This window comes from Orcinus orca, chromosome 17, assembly GCF_937001465.1.
Source record: "Orcinus orca chromosome 17, mOrcOrc1.1, whole genome shotgun sequence".
Taxonomy (NCBI): domain Eukaryota; kingdom Metazoa; phylum Chordata; class Mammalia; order Artiodactyla; family Delphinidae; genus Orcinus; species Orcinus orca.
The window spans coordinates 231,680-252,902 of NC_064575.1; the positions used below are offsets into that span (position 1 = coordinate 231,680).

Here is a 21,223-nt window from a genome sequence, read left to right on the forward strand (position 1 = left end):
AGGTTGAGGTATCAGAAGCCTGGCAGGGAACTGATATCGACAAGAATGGTGGCCTGCAGCCAGAAGATAAGGCCTCCAAAGAGTTGCTGGCACAGCTGTGGAGGTGCCTTCCCTGGGGTGAAGATGGTCTCTGTCCTGTCCTCCCCGCCTCCTGGAATATAAGGGGGGTGCAAGATGGCCTGGAATCCTCAGCGAGGAGCAGGCCTGCCCCTTCCAGGCCCTTCATGCCTGTCAGGTGGAGGGGAGGGAGAAAAGACAGCTGCTTTTTAAGGTCCCTGTCTCAGGGGAGGAGCAGGAAGGTAAAGAGAACATGCGGAGAGGTTGAGGACACGGGTTTTGCTGGCGACTGAAGCAGCTCCAGCAATATGCACATGATTGTTTTCTTCTTGTGATTTCTAAGCGATAACTAAGAGATGTCTATTTTGTGGTTATTCTTTTAAAGTTACTGTGTTGAAGTACTAAAAGAGAGGTTGGTGTGATTTGGGTTGTCTGTCTCAGGCATCAAACTGGAAGACTTTCTGTTGACAGTAGGAGGAGCTTTACTGAACTGACCAAAAGGCCCATGATTGCCACAGGATCGCTGTTTGATGACCTGCTTCAGAAGCAGGGGAAAGGGTTACATGTTTTGGCTCATATGTGTTTAGAGCATCATGTTTTAGAGAGTTAAGAAAATCTCTTAGCTTGTTGTCTAGTAATGATTGAAGAAAGAGTTTCACATTAAGTGTTTGATTTGTTGACGTGAAGTCTTATGAAAGTGCTGAGAATACAGACATCTTGATAATCCTCCCAGGGAAAGATCACCAACTTTTGTCATAGAAGTTCAACAGGGGGCCTGAGGAAAATAACACTGCTACTAAGGAAAAAAGCAGGTGTAGGTTATAGATTTTCATTATGTAGCATGAATATAGCAGTGATTAAAAGATTTTTTTTTTTTAACCTGATAAGGACTGGCTAGCAAGGATCAAGTTAAGTAGTTGGCATTTCAAGGCTGGAGAACACTCGTCCTCTCTCCCTGTGGTTTGCCCCACAGGGAAATATTAATTCAGTCTCTTTGGGCTTTCTTCCTTGTTTATTTTTATTTTTGATTCATGGCACTGTTTGAGGCATAACTAATGAAAGTCAGTGCAACATTGTTTTGATATTTGTGTTATGTTGTCAGTAATAAAGCCATATTACCACAGTCGTACGATCAAGTTTTTTTTTCACAGTGTCTATTATATCTGACAGAGAGCAAAACTTGAAAATATTGTATACTATATTTATTTAAATTATTTTTTCTTCACCTAGTTTCTTTACCTATTATAACTTATTAAAAATATTATAATGATTTTTTTTTCTGGAACTTAGAATGTTTTTGAATCTTTATTCTTTTTCACTTCATACATTGTAGAAATGTTTAGCCTTGTTGAATTGATGCCAGTAATCTTTTCAGATACAGTACCAATCTGTTTATTTTATATAAAAGATAGACTATCTTAATTTGGTTAGTGAATTTATCTTTTTTTTTTCCCCACTCCACTGGTGTTTTGGATTTTATCTGTGACTAACTTAGCAGACTATATTGAAAAGAGTTAATTTGGAGGTTCCAGTCCAAGATGGCGGCATAGGAAGCTCCTGAACTCACTTTCTCCCATAGACATATTGAATCTACAGCTATACTCAAGGCAGTTCCCTCTAAAAGAAATCCAGAAATGGAGAGATTGTTATACATTGGGCAAATGAGAAAGTACGCCCGTTGAAATGGGTAGGAAAGGCTAAGACATGAGACACCCTCTCACCATAAACCCCACCCCAGTGACATACAATCAGTAGGGAACTTGTAACTCCTAGCTTCTCCGTGAGGAGCAAAGAGTTTGGATCCAATATCTAGCACCCCAGCTTTTAAGACTTTCACTGGAGGCACTAGCCCCCATAACACCCAGCTCTGAAAGCCAAAGGGGCTTGTGTCCATGAGACCCACGAGACTATAGCAAACATAGAAACAGTTCTTAATGGGCTTGCTAGGACTCCCCGTGGCTATTCCTCCAGGGCTCAGCACACAGAGCTGACAGAAACACTCATCTCCCAGTCTTTGCCCAGAAGAGGCCTATTTGCATATGTTAAAAGCTGCTGCCTGAGGATCAGGTTCTCATTTAGCACACATCTAGGGTGCTGACTGCCAGTCTCCTCAGAGGCGAGGGAGGCAGCGGGTACCATCTTCTTGCTGTCCCTCTACATCACGGTGGGTTGATGGTGTCTCCTAGAAGAGGCTTTTTCACATGTCTGGCATTCTGGTAGCAGCTTTTGCTGCTACCACCCAGGAGAAACACTTCTTGATTGCCTGTCTCTGATGGCTAGCAGGGCTGGCATTTGTGGATCCCACAGGAAAGTAGCAAACAAAGAAGCAGTTCTTTTCTGGCTGTTCTCAAAGGGCTCAGCTTAGAGGGAGTAGGCAGAAATGCCCAGCTCCCAGTATTTTCTTTAAATAGGTTTCCCTGCCTACTTTAAAAGCTGCTGACTGAGATTCTACCCTTTGGGACACTGATAGGTTTTGGTATACTCTCAACTTCTGGGAACCACTGAGAACAAAGAAGGCAGCTTGGATGTTCACAAACGTTTCAGAGAACCAAGAACTCAGGCCAAGCTGAAGAATAAGGTTGTTCTCCTAAACACATAGAGTCGAGGAATATGTTCCAAAAAAAAAAAAAAAAAAAAAAAAACAAGGAAAAACTCCGGAAACAGAGCTAATGAAAGAGAGATAAGTGATTTACCTGAAAAGAGTTCAAAATAATAGTCATAAAGATGCTCACTGAGGTTGGCAGAGTAATGCATCAACAAAGTGAGAATTGTAAGAGATAGAAGATAAAGTACCAAACAGAAATCACAAACCTGAAGAATGCAGTAACTGCACTGAAAAATTCAGTAGAGGTGTTCAACAGCAGACTAGATTAAGTGGAAGAATGGATTAGTGAACTCAAAGACAGGGCAGCAGAATTCATCCAAACAGAGGACCAAAAAGAGAAGGGAGTGAAAAAGACTGAAGATACCTTCAGGGACTTAAAAGACACCATCAGGTGGACCAGTATTTGCATTATAGGGGTCTCAGAAGGAGGAGAGAGAGAGAAACAGGCAGAAAGTTTATTCAAAGAAATAATGGCTGAAAACTTCCCTATTACAGGGAAAGAAACAGACACCTAGATCCAGGAAGTCCAGAAAGTTTTTAGTATGTTGAATCCAAACAGACCCACACCAAGACACATAAGTAAATTATTAAAAGTTAAAGAAGATCATCTTAAAAGCAGCAAGAGAAAATGAACATGTTACGTACCAGGGAACCCCAGTAACACCATCAGTGGATTTTTAGCACAATGTTGGCAGACAAGAAGGGTGTGGCATGATATATCCAATGTGCTAAAAGGGGGAAAAAATGCCAACCGAGAATACTTTACCCAGCACAGTTGTCCTTCAGAGTTGAAGGAGAGATGAAGAGTTTTACAGATATGTAAAAGCTGAAGGAGTTCATCAACACTAATCTAGCCTTATAAGAAATGCTAAGGGACTTCTTCAAGCTGAAAAGAAGAGATGCTAAAGGTAACAGGAAACATGACAGAATAAATCTCACTGGTAAATGTAAATATATAGTTACATTCAGAATATTCTAATGATGTTATGGTGGAGGGTAAATCACTTCTAAATATAGTATGAAGATTAAAAGACAAAAATATTTAAAATAACTATAACTACAATAATTTGTTAATGGACAAATAAGATAAAAGATGTAAATTGTGACATCAAAAACAAAATGTCAGAGTGGGGGAGAGTAAATATATAGAATTCTAGTATGCATTTGAACTTAAGTTGTTTTCAGCTTTAAGTAGACTGTTATAAATATAAGGTGTATTATATAGCCTTGTGGTAACCACAGAGTAAAAACCTATAATAGGTAACAAAAAAGTTAAAGAGAAAGGAATCAAAACACACCAGTATAGAAAATCAACAAATTAAAATGGAAGAGACAAAGAGAAGAAGAAAGGAACAAAGGTGTTACAGAAAGCCAAAAAGCAATTAACAAAATGGCAACAGTAAATCCATATTTATCAGTAATTATTTTAGATATAAATGGACTAAATTCTCCAATCAAAAGACAAAGGGTAGCTGAATGGACTTTTTTAAAAAGAGGCCCAACTAAGTGCTGCTTATAAGAGACTCACTTCACCCTTAAGGCCAGAAACAGACTGAAAATGAAGGGATGGAAAAACATATTCCATGAAAATGGAAACCTTAAAGAAAGCAGGGGTAGCTATGTGTATATCAGAGTATATAGGCTTTGAGCCAAAAACTGTAACAAGAGGCAAGAAAAGTCATTTCGTAATGATAAAGTCATCATAATGATAAAGTCATCAGTTCATCAAGAGGATATAATAATTGTAAATACTTATGCACCAAGCATAGATATATAATGCAAATTTAACATACCTGAAGGGAGTTAGAAATACAATAATAGTAGGGGACATCAGTACCCCACTTTCAACAATGGATGGATCATCCAGAGAATCAATAAGGAAACATTGGACTTGGACATACTACATCACATGCATTTAACGTACATTTACAGGACATTCCATCCAAAAACAGCAGAATATACATACTTCTTAAAGCACATGAAACATTTCCAGGATAGATCATATGTTATGCTATAAAACAAGTTTTATTAGGTTTAAGAAGATTGAAATCATGTCAACCATGTTTTCCAACCACAGTGGTTTGAAACAAAACAATTACAGGAAGGAAGGAAACTGGAAAATTCACAAATAGATGGAGATTAAAAAAACATGCTCCTGAACAACCAGAGGATCAAAAAAGATATCAAAAGAGAAATAAAAAATACCTTGAGACAAATAAAAATGGAAAACCACATACCAGAACTAATATGAAGCAGCAAAAGCAGTTCTAAGAGGGAAGTTCATAGTGTTAAATGCCTACATTAAGGAAAAAGAAAGAAAGATACCAAATGAACAACCTAACTTTACACCTCAAAGAATCATGTAAAGAAGAACAAATTAAGACCAAAGTTAGTAGAAGAAAGGAAATAATAAAAATCAGTTGGGAAATATATGATACAGATTGAAAAGACAATAGAAAAGATTAGTGGAAATGATTAATGATTAATGGTTTTTTGAAAAGCTAAACAAAATAGACAAACCTTTACCTAGATATAACAAAAAAGATAAAAGTCTCAAATAAAATTAGAAATAAGAAGGGAGTCATTACAACTGATATCACATAAATACAAAGGATCATGATAGACTACTATGAACAATTATACACCAACAAATTGGACAACCTAGAAGAAATGGGTAAGTCCTAGAAACGTTCAACCTACCAAGAGTGAATCAAGATGAAATAAAAAATCTGAACAAACTACTAGTAAGGAGATTGAATCAGTAATCAAAAACCTCACAGCAAAGAAAAGTCTCGGAACAGACGGTTTCACTATTTAATTCTGTTTCATTTTCAATGATGAATTAATGCCAGTATTTCTCAAACTCTTTCAAAAAATAGAAGAGGAGAGAACACCTCCAAACTCAACAGCTCCAAACTCATTTTACATGTCCAGTATTACCCTGATACCAAAACCAGATGAGGACACTTCAAGAAAAGAAAATTACAGACCAATATCCTTAAAGAACATGGGCACAAAAATCCTCAATAAAGTGTTGGCAAACCAAGTTCAACAATATATTAAAAGGATTATATACCATGATCAATTGGGATTGATTCTAGGGATGCAAGGATTGTTCACCTTCTACAAATCAGTCAACACGATACATCATATTAACAAAATGGAGAAAAAAAATCATATGGTCATTTCAATAGATGCAGAAAATGCTTTGACAAATATCCGCATCCACTCATGAAAAAAATTTCAACTGGGTGTTAAGGGAATGTACCACAACATAATAAAGGCCACAGAGCACAAGCCCACAGCTGATACCTTACTCAACAGTGAAAAGGTCAACACTTTTCCTGTAATATCAGGAACAACAAGGATGCCACTCGCGTCACTTTTATTTAACATAGTACTGAAAATCCAAGCCAGAGTAATTAGGCGAGAAAGAGAAATAAAAGGCATCCAAATATCAGAATTAAAACTTGTTCACAGATGACATGACATTATACAGGAAAACCTAAAGACTCACCAAAAAACCGTTAGAAGTAATAAATGAATTCAGCAAAGGATACAAAAATCAGTATAGGCATACTTCATTTTATTATGCTTTGCTTCATTGCACTTTGCAAATATTGTGCATTTTTGTTTGTTTGTTTTACAAATTGAAGGTTTGTGGCAACCCTGTGTTTCTATGCCATTTTTCTAATAGCATTATTTTAAAATTAAGGTATGTACATTTTTTAAGACATAGTTGTACACTTAGTAGAGTGTACAGGGAAACCAAAAAGCTCGTGTGATTTGCTTTATTGTGATATTAAATTTATTGTGGTGGTCTGGAACTGAATCCCCAATATCTCTGTATACAAAAATCAGATGCCTTTCTATATGCTAACCACAAACCTATCCAAAGTAGAAATTAAGAAAACAATCCTGTTTACAGTTGCATCAAAAAGTACTAAAATACCTGGGAATAAAGGTAAAAAATATCTCTACACTTAAAATTATAAGACATTGCTGAAAAAAATTGAGGAAGACAAAAGTAAATGGAAAGATATTCTGTGCTTATGGATTGAAAGAATTAATATGGTTAAAATGTCCATATTACCCAAAGCCATCTACAGATTGAATGCAACCCCTATCAAAATTCCAGTGGCATTTTTCACAGATATAGAACAAACAATCCTGAAATATATGTGGATCCACAAAGACCCCGAATAGCCAAAGCAATCTTGAGAAAGAAGAACAAAGCTAGAGGCCCCACACTTCCTAATTTCAAACTATATTACAAAGCAGTAGTAATCGAAAGAGTATGGTATTGGTATAAAACACACATATTTCAATGGAACATAATAGAGAGTCCAGAAATAAACCTGTGCGTATATAGTCAATTAACTTACAACAATGGAGGCGCAAATATACTATGGGTAGATGATAGTCTCTTCGATAAATAGTGTTGGGAAAATTGTACAGCCACATGCAAAAGAATGAAACTGGACCCCTATCTTACACCACACACAAAAACAACTCAAAATATATTAGACTTTAATGGACGACCTGAAAACATAAAAATCTTAGATGAAAACATGGGTGGTAATCTCCTTCACCTTGGTCCTGGTGATGAATTTTGGGGATTTAACACCAAAAGCAAAGGCAACAAAAGCAAAAATAAACAAATGGAACTACATCAAACTAAAAGGCTTCTGCACAGCAAAGGAAACCGTCACCAAAATGAAAAAGGCAGCCTATAGAATGGAAGAAACTATCTGCAAATCATATCTGATGAGGTTAATATCCAAAATACATAATGAACTCACACAACTCAATAGCAAAAATATCAAAGTCTGATTTTAAAAATGAGCAGAAGAACTGAATAGACATTTTTCCGAAGAAGACATCCAAGTGACCAAGTGACAGGTATGTGAAAAGGTGTTCAACATCAGTAATAATCAGGGAAATGCAAGTCAAAACTCATTGAGATACCACCTCACGTCTGTCAGAATGGGTATCATTAAAAAGACAAGAGATGACAAGTGTTGACCAGGATGTAGAGAAAAGGGAACCCTCGTGTGCTGTTGGTGGGAGTGTAAAATGCTGCAGCTACTATGGAAAGCAGTACAGAGGTCCTAAGAAAATTAAAAATAGATCTGCCGTACTATCCAGCAATCCCACTTCTGGGAATATTTTCATACAAAAGGGGTGCAAACTTGTAGTCATAGAGTGAATAAGTTAGGAGGGTCTAATGTACACATGGGGTGATGTTTATTCAGAACACTACCTGTACAACTGAAATTTGCTGAGAGTAGAATTTAAATGTTTACATGAAAAATAAAAAGATAAATATGTGAGGAGGTGGATCTGTCAATTGAGTAAATGGGGGGGGGGTCCTTTAACATGCACGCATGTATCCAGTGTCCACAGTGTACGCTGTAAATGCTTACAGATTTATTTGTCAAATATATCTCAATAAAATTGAAAAGAAAAAGAAAACAAAAAAAGAGTTAATTTGTATGTATTGTAGCAGAGCCTTCTTGAACCTTTTTTTTTTTTTTAATGTACGAGAGGTTTTTTACTAGAATTATGATTGTTGACTAGAGGTCATGGTGTTTCCATTCCTAAGTCTGGTGCACCAGCTCAATTCCCTGCAGGTTCTTGGAGCAGAGGTATCCTGTGACCCTATGACTAAAACCAAGGTGGAAATGCAGATTCTCTATTGCGGTTTCAGATGCTCCCGCCTGTGGAGAACTCTTCTGCCTTCATTTTTACTCTTGCTTTCTATCTTTCATCCTGTAATTCCTGCAGTTTACTTGTGAGATTCTAGGGCTTGGCATTAACTATATACTTCTTTCAGATTGTATTTTGTCCTTTTTTTTCTTCTCTCTAAAGAAATCTCATAAGATTGAAAACCAACATTTGGCAAGTAATTAAACCATAGTTCAAAGAACACAGTGTGTTGCTTTTTTTCTTGTGTTTATTATAATGGGTTGGCCAAAAAGTTCGTTCAGGGTTAGGATTAGTTCTTTAAGTAGTAAGTATTCTTTTTTTTTTGCAAACAAACTTTCATTATTCTAGTTCAGTCTTTCACAAACATACTATACAGAGTCTTATATGGTATAAAACAAAGGGAAACATCTCTGTCTATTCAATTTAACACAACACCAAAATAAAGCAATTAAGACTTTGGGGAATTAAGTAGTAAGTATTCTTGAAGAGGCAGTAGGTACATCATGAGTCTAAGCTTGTGATCTCTGGGGCCAGACTGCGTGGCATGCATCCAGCTGTGCCCTCAGCAGATGTCTCACCTGCAGTGCTGCGCACTCAGTGTCTCTGTTCATCATCTGTAAAATAAAGATGACAGTAGTACCTCCTTTTGTGGTGTTGTTTAGAGGGGGTGTATAAATGAGTTACTTCATGTAAACAGAATGATAAGAAGGGCTTGCATATATATAAAGTAGAGATTCTTTGGCATTTATGTGATTATGATAATTTTTTAAAAATTGCTGTTATATATACTGCTTGCACACACACGTATTCAGAAATAATTACTGCCTGTAGAAAAACAGCTACCTATAGGAAAACAAAGTAGTTGGTAGTGACAATATATATAATATGTTTTAAAGTAAGATCCTTCAATCATTGTGGAAAGAGCATAGGGTGCAAGTAAAAATCTAACAGAATCAGTAACACCAGTGACGAACATTTTTTGAAGATTTACTAAATGCCATACACTGTGCTCAGTTCTTTCTGTTTTCAAGAATGTTTCCTCATCTGGCTAGTTATACGATATTGGAGAATTTTCTTAACCTCTCTCTAAGCTCTGATTTTATAATGTATGAGGTGGGTATTGATGTCTGTTCTTTCTACCTCAAAGGGATATTATTAGAATAAAACGAGATAATGTAGTGAAATGATCAGTGAACATAATTTTATGAGATAATACATTGATAAATTATATAACATGTAGTCATAATGGTGATTAACAGCTGATCTTGATTTCTCTTAAGATCACAGATGTGTTAGGAGCTGCTGACTTCTGAGTATAGGTAGTTTACGAATTTAAAAAAATGTGTGTTTATATGAATTTATAGTTTATCTACCTACCTATCTATCTATCTGTCTAGTCATTGATAGGTCAGGGCTCTTGTGAAGTGCCTGTATGTCCATTGTTACGAATTGTCTTCCTGTCATGCATGGAAGTTTTCTTCTTTGTATAATGTTGGTATCCTTGCTGTATGTTTATGATTAATACTCAATTATCTCTGTAGGCCAAGTAATGAGCCCATACCCAAATCCTTATTTGAGTGTTCTACCTATCAACAGTGTACAGGTTTTATTCTTGACTACAACTCTGAACCCATTTTACAATTATCTGTTTGCCCGTCTGCTGATCAGATTGTAAGGCCCACCGTGACATGGCTTATTGCCTTCTTTGTACCCTTGGCACCTGGTGCTTGGCTAGGTAGAGTAGGAAACACGTAATCAGGACATATATATGGAATAAGTAAACTAAGAAAGGATAGTCCGGAAGTCATACTGATCTCAGAGGAGCCCGTATTTCTAAGAATCAGAAAACTGATCTTCCGAGAAATCTTTAAAAAGGAGATTACTAACCTAGAAGGATTTGGCCTCTAGGAAGAGAATGTATTGCCAAACAAGTTAAAATTTGAATGCTTTATTTGTGCCTGATTGGAGGGTATAAAATATAAATGTACCAACTATTCTGAAGCTTTTCTTTTAACTAAGCTTAATACATTATAATTTGTTGAACAGAGGCGGGCTAGCAGAAAGACTAAATGGACTGCAGAATCGAGAGAGATCTGCCGTTTCTTTGTGGAGACATCAGTATCTTTCTTACCAAAGGACACTTTCAGGTAAGGCTTGCACTGGCATCTGTGAGTAAAGAAAATGCCAGTTAAAAGTATTTTTACATTAAAATATATGAAGTTGATCATCACTATTTTTACACCTTTTTCTCTAGGTGTCCAAAGATCTGAGTGGGAGGGTTCTGTACTATACCTTTTTCTTGCTCTGTCCCAGTAGCTTTCAGACTTTTGTGGCTGTGACCCACAGTAAACAGTACATCTTACAGCATCTCCCAATACACACACGACATTCACACATATCACTCACACACACACACACACACACCCCTGAAACAAACATTTAATAAACAACACCAAGCTCAGTGATGTACCAAAATCCTAGGCTCACTAAATTGGTGCAGAACCCTTCTAATGAGTTGCAACATTACAGTGAATGAACCAAATTGTCAAGCACAGAGCTGAGAGAGTGTCTTCTGGAGGCTGGACTAGAAAAATACCAAGACAAACTAGTGTGCCTGGGTGCCTGGACCGAGGGGAAAAGATGACCTTTTGTTTGGCTCATTGGCACCAAATAGCTTATTTGGAATGTTCCTTATGTTTTCTCTTCTTTAATTTGGGAATAGAGGGTATTCGTGATATTTAATTATACCATGAATAAAAGACAAAAACAAAATAAAACAAAAAACCAGAGCCAAAAATTAACCCGTGAATTTGAAAATATGAATGTGACCATCTCTAATAGATTTTTCTGTTAGAAGTCTCTATATTTAGGAACTTGGGTTTTGTTTGTCTCTTAGATGAATTTATTTTTCAGATCTGTGAATCCTCCCCTTGATGTCTTGTAATAAGTTGTGTCTTTTTCTTTACTTTTGATATAACTCATTATAAACATATATTAGGAGGAACATTTCACTATTTGATGTTTTGTTTCCTGTGTGGCCTGGCAGAAGAAGTTTCTTCTTTTAACATAAGAAAAGTTTTTTCTCATTTCTGTATGTGTATAGCAACTGAATAAATGAGAGAAAAACTCGAAAATATTAAGTAGAGGTAACTCCCTGTCTCCCCAATCCCAAGAACTAAAATTTAGTAAACAGCTGAAATTCAGCGATGGATTTGTTAAAATATCTCTGTAATTAAACTCTCTAATCCTCTTAATTTCCCTGTCAAAAATGCGTATAACTGTAGACCCTTGCCTTATGAACTGTGCTAATAATAAATCAAACTGCATGGGAAGGATGTGCAGCTCTAGGATGGCCCTGGGACTTGATAGACTGTGGAAACACAGAAGCACTGTCATTCTGAGGTTGGTTTCACTGCTGCCAGATCTGGAAGTTCAGAAGCAACCGAGAGCAGCAGCTTCTCCTCCCCCTTAGGGTGTGGGTGTACCTTTGGGTTTGCACAGTACCGCAGTCAGAATCCCGCCTTCTTCTCTTCAGACTCAAGAGCGTTACTGAGCTTTGGTTAATTTTGAATGACCAGGGCACTGTGTCGGGCTTGATTTTTCCTTCTTCTCATGGGTTTGAGAATCCAGGAGTTAGTAGTAATTTATGAACCACATCTTGGTTTTTGTTCTGAATATTAAGTATAGTATATCTCACTGAGTCTACCTTTATATCCCTCAGATATGAGAAATTATGGTTTACAAAATTAATCTGTAATTGTAATAATTTAGCCTGAGGCCTTTCTTCCCAAGTTTCTTATATTTGAGGAGCATTATCTAATTATTCCACAGTTGAGAGGGACGTGGAGCCTGCTTACTCACTTGAAATATTTGAGTAGATGTCTTCAACACATCTTTCTGCCTTTTTTTTTTTTTTTATTGCGGTACGCGGGCCTCCCACTGCCGCGGCCTCCCCCGTAGCGGAGCACAGGTCCCGGGACGCACAGGCTCAGCGGCCATGGCTCACGGGTCCAGCCGTTCTGCGGCATGTGGGATCTTCCCGGACCGGGGCACAAACCCACGTCCCCCACATCGACAGGCGGACTCCCAATCACTGCGCCACCAGGGAAGCCCTTTCTGCCTTTTAAAAAAAAACTTTTCATTTGGAGATAATTGTAGATTCACATTAAACTAATGCCATTCTAAGAAATAACACAGTGGCTTCTTGTGCCCCTCACCTTGTTCCACCAAGGCTGACGTTTTTCCTATGTCTAGTACGCTGGCACAACCAGGAATTGATCCAGATACAATTCACCAACCTTATTCAGGTTTTACCAGCTTATATGCACTCGTGTGTGTCTGTTTTGTTTATGTAATTTTATCACCTGGGTAGATTCATGTGCCCATCACCACAGTCAAGATACAGGACACTCATCATCAGGATCCCGCGGACTCCCTTTTAGCCACCTCTTCCCACCTAAAGCCTCGCAACCACCAGTGTGTTCACCATTGTCATCTCAGAAATGTTCCATAAATGAAATAATATGGTATGTAACCTTTGGGGAATTGACTTCTTCTCACTCAACACCATTCCCTTGAGATTTATCCAAGTTTGTGTGTATATCAGCAGTTAGTTCCTCTTACTCTGTGATATGGATGTACCACACTTTGTGCACCTGTGGAGGGACATTTAGACCTTACAAATAAAGGTGCTGTGAACAAGATTTTGAGTGAACATAGGTGTTTAATTTTCTGGTATAAATGATCAAGGGTGCAGTTGCTGGGTGTTATAGTAAGTGCTTGTCTAGTTTTGTAAGACGTTGCATATTAATATCAAATATTTCAGTGAGTTTCTCTAGCACATGTTTCTGGCTTTAAGAAAAAAATTTTTTTAACACCTTTAGTTTGTGGATTTCAACTCTTCTTTTCTTCCCTCATGGATAGCTTACTTTTCTGGGCTGTTTTATAACTCTTACCATTTAATAATCAGTTTTGTTTACCTTGTTAGTACCTTCTAGTACATTTCAATATAAAAGACATACATCTCAAGGTTCTTAAAAGTTGAGTAAATTTTTATGTGTGCCTATTTTCTTGGTTTTTGTTGTAGTTGTTTTTTGATGCACTCAGGAGAGATTGAGCTTTGCTGTTGAAAGAACAGAGAGAAGCATGTGCACTGCACATGAAGGCCAATATAGATGGGTGTGTTGGATGAAACACAGAAGAGAAGGCAGAGGGTAGACCACTCAGGGCTTGGAGGCCACTCTTGGATTTTATTGCAATGTGATGCCTTGCAAATATGCAATTTAAAATATGGCTGTAGAATAGAGAATTGTGATTATAGAAACAAGAGAAAAATATTTCCTAGATTTCTTTTCAGGAACCATTTTATTTCTCTTCTTCCTATTTGAGGGGAAACAGTTTTCCAACACTAGTTTGCCATTTACCTGGATGGCAATGGTCAGTTTCTATTAAGTGATATTCAGAGTATTTCACATGTTTATCATCTCATTTAATCCTCACAGCCGACCTTTCAGTTAGGTTCTCTGATCCTATTTTAGAGACAGAGAGAATCTGGACAGGCAGGGTCCTGTGTCCTGGCTAGCAGGTGGCAGAGTCAGATTTATATCAAACAGTCTCCCTTGCTGGCCCGTGATCGTGGCCCATCTTGTTCTGGGTAGATTGCTGGGAAGGCAGATCCAGGCCCTGAGGACATGAGCCCATATTGTGCCCGACTTCTGTAGATGTGAGTGTAATGATTGCTTTGTCTGACCTCTGTTTAGTAACAGTGCAACAAATATTTTCACAATATGTTTGATATCTATGTTTTTAAGACTAATAATAGTTACAGATATTCTTGGATGAAAAACTGAACTTCTTATACTGTTCAGGAAGAGTGTAAAGAGAAAAAAAAGAAGAAAGAAGAAGTGCAACAAAAAAAATGATGGGTTTGAGATAAATTATTTTTCACAAGATTTTTGTTCGTAGAAGTTCGCTCTAAACTTCAGAAGGAAGAAGGGGGTGGATAAGAATGGAGGGAAATCAGTGAAGTGCAGTAGCAGTTACTGTCGTCCAAAGCAGAATTCTCTCTGGATTTCCTTGTTCGTCACCTTGCTGCCATTGAACGTGTTGGCAGTGCTCGCTGAGGGCGTGTGTGTGAGCACTGGCCTGTGAGGACAGATGTACTTTAGGTTTCTGTGCACGTGTATGTGTTTCAAAAGCAGTAAATGTGTCACCTCGAATTTAGATTGGTGGTATCAGAGCAAAGCATGAACCTAGTTATTCACATTGACATTAGCATTTAATAGCTTTTGGATTAAAAGGATTTTAATTTTTTTTTTTACCGTTTTGCCACTGAGTTGTGGTCAGCTGAAACTTTGTAAAGTGTAGGCCACAAAATACTGTAAATACCTCTGTCCGTGCCTTTTGCCAGCATTGCTCACCAGCATCCTGATACAACCACATGTGAAATCTTGCGTCCACATACAGTGCTAACCAGCCCTTGGGTGTCCCATATAGTTGGCAAACAGCCCCTGTGGGCTCACCTAGATGAAATACTGAGTTTCCTTAAAATATCAGTAAATTCACACAAGCCTGCCTGTCTGCCAGAGAATAATTATTTCCTTATTTTTCCCACCGTGATTTTTTCAAAATTACATTCACTACCTTACTGTTTTCCAGTGCCACATTTTATTACACACTCCACTGCCAGAGCTTTTGTTGTTGTTTTGTGGGGTGTTTGCTTTTTATTTGTTGTTGTTTCCTCCTCCAGAGAACAATCTCTAAATTCAGGGGAGGGGAGAATTTGCTGTTCATAATTTCTCCTTGGATTTCTGGATGCCAGACTTGAAAGTTTTTCAGAGATGATGCAAGTAGGTGAGACACTGGAGTTTAGACTGATGTAGATAATACAAGTGATGGCTCCCACTGAATGCGCCTCCTGCCAGGCCCTGAGTGAGGAGTGCACACAGCTCTCAGAGCAACCCTGTGGAGCTGCACTATGCCTTCCAAATCCTAAAAGTATCCAGACATTTTATTTTCTAGTCCCTAGAGTCAGAGATTATTTGTTAAGTGAAGAAAGCTGATTTGGAGGCAGGAGACAGGGCCTTACTCTTTAAATGTTAAGTTTTTCACTGCCTATTCTTGATAAAGGCTTTTTGGGGGGGGGGTTGTTTAAGGTCACTTCAATTAGCTAATTAAAAAACACTGATTCTGCTCTAAATTGTATTGTAGAAGGTAAGCAACCAAGCAGTTTCAGTGTCTTTTTCTGTGAAATTGTCACGTACATCACTTGTGCAGAGGGACATTTTTTATGTGCCCATATTTCTGTGCTAATTTTAGTTATATGAAATAAATGTTATTCTCCCTCACTGCTAATTTTCTGGCGCTTAGAATCTGGTGGTGGAGATGGGATGGTAGCAAGAGACAGGCACAGGCAAGGAACTGGACACTTCATCTTTCATTTATTCCTTCCACAGGTGTTTATTGAGAGCCTGCTGTGTCCCAGACAATATACACCATTGTCACTACACTCGTGGAACTTTCATTGTGTTGAGTGAGATAGATGATAAGCAAAGGAAAAATATAGGTACAGGTTGGCACAGTGCAGGATCTGTGAGGCATTGTGGAGGGGCGCTGTGCTGGACAGGCCGTGGAGGAGAGCTTCACATTTACAGTGGATGCCTCCAGTCTCTGTCTAGTTTCCAGGCCAGAATATCAAAGAAATGTGGCTAAAGAGTTATGGAATAGTGGTTTTGTTACTTATTAATTTTTGCAAGAAAAATCATAATTTAACTGAGATTTTGAATAGCCCATATTTTTCTTGTTTCTATCTTTTTTCAGTTTTATCGAGATACATTTTTTTTCAGTTTTATTGAGAGATATTTTTCAGTTTTATTGAGATATAATCACTATAAGTGCAAGGTATAAAGCGTAATGATTTGATATACATATATGTATCATCACAAGTTTAATTAATATCCATCATCTCATATGCATACAAAAGAAAAGAGAAAGAAAAAATACACTTTTTCCCTCGTGATGAGAACTCTCAGGATCTATTAACAACTTCCCTACGTACCACACAGCAGCATTAACTTAGTCACCGTGCTGTACATCACATCCCTAGTACGTACTTATCTTAGAACTGGAAGTTTGTGCCTTTTGACCACCTTCCTCCAATTGCCCCTTCCTCCAACCCTGCTTCTAGTGACCGCAAATCTGATCTCTTTTTCTATCAGTTTGGTTTGTTGGTTTTTTTGTTTTTGTATGTGTGTTTTTTTAGATTAAAGTGAGATCTAAGTGAGATCATACTGTATTTGTCTTTCTCTGACTTAGCATGATGACTTCAGGGTCAATCCGTATTGTTGGAAATGGCAGAACTTCTCTTTTATGCCTGAATAATAACATTCCTCTGTGTGTGTGTGTGTGTGTGATGTATACACACTGGGATATTTTATATATATGTAGTATATAAATATATATGTATATCTCTCTCACACTTTCTTTATCCATTCATCCATTGATAGATACTTTGGTTATTTCCACATCTTGGCTATTGTCAACAATGCTGCAGTGAACATGAGGGTGCAGCTATCTCTTTGACATCGTGTTTTCATTTCTTTCTGATGTGTTCCCAGAACTAGAATTGCTGGATCATATGGTAGTTCTAATTTTTCGAGGATCCTCCATACTGTTTTCCACAGTGGCTGCACCAGTTTACATTCCCACCAACAGTGCACAAGGGTTCCTTTTTCTCCACATCCTAACCAGCATTTATCTGTCTTCTTGATGATAGCCATTCTGACATGTATGGAGTGATAGCCCATTGTGGTTTTGATTTGCATTTCTGTAATGATTAATGATGTCGAGTATCTTTCCATGTACTCATTGACCTGAATAGCCCATATTTTTTTTGTTTTTGTTTTTGTTTTGTTTTGTTTTGTTTTGCGGTACGCAGGCCTCTCACTGCTGTGGCCTCTCCCGCCGCGGAGCACAGGCTCCAGATGCTGAATAGCCCATATTTTAAATATTTTTCCACTTGCACACAATCATTATAATTGAAAGGTTTTTTTTAAAGGTTATTATTGAAATTCAGTAGGGAGCAGTTTATTTGGTATACATTTTATTCAAGCAGAGAAATATAAAAGTACAATTTAAAGCTTTGGAAAATCTGGGATGCAACAGATTTTTTATTTTGAAGAACCTTTACCTTGTGAATATTTGCTTTTCTTAAATTATTATTTTGTGTTGAAATATATCACAAAGAAGATAATATAGAAAACGTAGATATATACCTTAACAAGTACTTGTAAAGCAAGTATCCCTATAACCATCGCTACTCAATAGAAATAGAGGTTTTCTGTTAATTTCAGGGTTTTTAGTTACTAGCGAAATACAGTGTATTGGTGCCTCATCTCTTTGTTTTATCATGACAGGTGGCCTTAATATTTTAACTTGTGTGTATTTGTTTTACTTTGTCTCTTATTTCTTTCATTCAAATTTTTATTAAGCAGCAAATGTGGGTTCATCACTGACAGATCTGACTCTGTCATAATCTTATAATTAATTTTTTCTTGCTTCCTTATTTAAAATTACTATTAAAGATTTATTCTTTAGAAGGAAACAAAACAGTATTTTACACTTGAAGATGTTTTAATATGTCTATAAAATTTTACTTATTGAAGCACATTTTGGAAAATCAGACAAAAGAAACAAAGCCAAAGGGAATAAGGGTTACTCCGTCAAGCTCTAAAGGAGGGTAACTGCAGTGAGTACTCCTGAAGAATGTTGTATTTATACAGTTTCAAGAAAAATTAAAAGATATCATGTACCATTCCTTATTCTGATGATTATAATAAAATCTTCAGGATAGTGCTCCTGGGTACTTCTAATGCTTTTAGATTTTCTTCACATTATATAATAGTTTGGAAGTCTTAGTAAATACTATAAAATAAGTTGTACAAAAATGTTAACAAAGGTTATCATTGGAAAAGGTGTTGGGACAGGGTTTTAAAAAAATGTTCCTCTTATAAAAGAAGTAATTTGTTAAAATCAAATGTATTATTTTCACAATTAGAGAAGGGAGGAGAATGTGAAATAGAGAGTTCCACCCTGACTTTTCCTCAAGAAGTAGTAAAATTTATACTTTTGTGTCAGGATGTGAAAAGTTCAATAACGAGGCTGATTTTTCCAGGGAGACAGTTTTCACAAGGCAGAGTGTTAGTTGGCCCTTGCCCTCTAGCATAGTTAGCTCTGAGCACTCAGAGGCTTCCGTCTCCAAGGCCACAGCGGGTCCCTAGGCACTGTTCCTTCTCTCCCTGCATGAACCTTACGTGGGCATCGCTGTGCCCCTGACACACAGGAAGCTTCTAACCTCCAGTGTAGTGGCGCCCGTGGAGCGGGGCTCACTCGGACTTGCTGGGAATTCGAAGCCAGAAATCTGGCCCCTTGCCTCTTCCTCACTGCTTTGCAGGGGCTCCTCTGAGGCCACGGAGCCCCCTGAAATGGGGTCATGTTCCAGACTCCCCACTTGAGTGGTCAGGAGAGAAAGCAGGAACAGCAGGGCAGCCTTTCCTGTACAGCGACAGCAGTGGAGCAGGAAGAGCCAGGACTTCGTGGAGACGCGCGTGTCTCCTTCCCAGTCACCTAGTTTCTTAATCGCTTTGATGCGTTACTTTCTCATGATGGAAGAGTGTCTTGGGTTAGGAAACGTTAGGCTGATTCTTTCTACCAAAGCAAGTTAGTTGGTAAACTAAGATCCCTCAGTTACTTGAAAAATAATTGTTAAAAAGATATATGATTTAGTCTAAGGCTTCTAATGTTCAGTGTTTAAAGCTAGGACATGAAGCATGTGGTTATCTGTTCATTTAATTTGGCTGACTTTTGTCAATATTTTATGCCTTTTAAATCTTTAGTTTCTGTGGGGACATGGGATTTTTTTTTTGACATCTTTATTGGAGTATAATTGCTCCACAATAGTGTGTTAGTTGCTGCTTTAAAACAAAGTGAATCAGCTATACATATACATATGTTCCCATATCTCTTCCCTCTTGCGTCTCCCTCCCTCCCACCCTCCCTATCCCACCCCTCTAGGTGGTCACAAAGCACCGAACTGATCTCCCTGTGCTATGTGGCTGCTTCCCACTAGCTATCTATTTTACGTTTGGTAGTGTATGTAAACGACATGGGATTTTTGACACAATATGACAAGTTTAAAAACAATGCATGTCTGTTTAGATTTATGAAATGAGAATGACATGAAGCGGGTTGTATTTTTTAGTTCAGAGTCTTAGAAAACTCATTTAAAATGTTTTCTTAAACTCCTTGATCTACCTTACTTAACCACCCTTTGCTTCAAGTGAAGGGACACTGCTTGTGACCTACTCAGTGTGGGTCAGCCCCAGGTTGCTGGAGAGGTTTCACGCAGTTCCTTTTCTTAACTTCCCCTTTCCTCTGGGTCAAGGGAGCTGCCTCTGGATTGTCTCCAGCTCCCCTCTGACCAATAAAACCAGAAAGCCAATTAGGGTCTAAGCTTTATTTTCCCCCCTTTTTTTATATCCAGACCCACATTTCGGTACAGCAGTGGTATTTAATATTGTTCTTTGTAGTCATGGGCAGGAGGAATTCACATTAATACTCTTGAGTTATTTAAGTCAGGAAACAAAGTATGATACTAGTTTGCCCACTGTTAGAGATGTGATTTCATGTCCCAAATGACTATAATTTCCAGTGATCATTTTAAGTATAAGTTAACAGAAGAATAAAGAATTCATATGTGAATGAATTTCATAATACCAAGTTATTTCATAATTATGTTAAAAATAATGATGGGACCTGAGGAACAGAGGAAGGGATACTAATACCAAACTCAACTCTCCAGCTAACGTATCTGTCACCCCTTGGCTGCTTCTGCCACATCCATTTTTAATTCTTACGAGTTTTTCTACCTAAAAGTATATAAAATGAGGTTTGGTGATACAGCAGAATTAAATGATGCTTTCAGGTTCCCTCTAAATTTATTTAATCTGTGCTTTCTCCATTTCTTTTTACATGAAAAGAAAAATAGTAATTCTACAGATCGTTTTCTGATAGATCTGAGCTTTAAAAGAATCTTCATTTCTGTTTTCTGTTGTAAATGATCCAAAAATAAGACTGCACAGTTAGCCCATTCTAAATGAATTATACAGTGGGTAAAACGTGGTTCCCGTTGAATTCCACATGTGGTTCAGTGAATCAAAATTCATTCATAGAGTTAAATTGGGACCTCATTAATGACAAAAATTATCTATATGTTCAAAATTCTGGTTTTAACCTTTAGAAAAGTGTTGATATTGGCAAGGCAGGCTTTTCTCTGGCTCGCTCAACCAGTTGTCGTTTTTATCCTCCAGCCTAGTTCAGTATCGCACTGGCCTTTGTCCATGCTGTGAAATCTTGTGTGTGTCATCTTAACCTTTTCACCAGTCTAGTTTTCCACACTCCTTCAGCTCATTTTTACTTTCAAAGGGGTTATAATTTCCACTTGGGACGCTGGTGCCTGAAGGATGGCTGGCGTCAACAGGTGTTCCTCAGACTTCTGTCTTGGCCCTCTTCTCGTCCTGTGTCCCCTTCCTGGGTAATCTGGGGTCTCCATGCCACCTCCGCCAGGACTGCTAGGCGGTCTGGTAAGTCTGTCCTGTGGCCTTTCCTGGCCCAGCCTCAGCACCGCCTGCACCTAAGCGTCCTGCAGACCCAGCAGACTCAACGTGCCCCAGCACCTGCCTGCCCGGGCGCATGAACTGCGCAGCCTTTCATTGGGCTTTCTTGTACATTTTTTCAATCCATCCAGTCCCTAGATGCTAGTGATTCTACCTTAGAACTGCCTCTCAAGTCAGTCTC

At 38.0% G+C, this 21,223-nt stretch overlaps 1 protein-coding gene across 15 annotated transcripts in view; it reads left to right on the forward strand.

Annotated features, from left to right (window-relative positions):
* Positions 1 to 21,223, forward strand: part of SPIDR (scaffold protein involved in DNA repair) — a 353,215-nt gene that overhangs the window by 127,170 nt on the left and 204,822 nt on the right. For all 15 annotated transcript variants that reach the window (XR_007472561.1, XR_007472562.1, XM_033437698.2 and 12 more), the window contains one exon: positions 10,418 to 10,518. Coding sequence is in view for 13 of the 15 variants with exons in the window: in XM_033437698.2 (XP_033293589.2) it covers positions 10,418 to 10,518 (101 nt within the window). In the remaining 2 variants the exon portion in view is untranslated. The remainder of the gene's footprint in view (positions 1 to 10,417; positions 10,519 to 21,223) is intronic.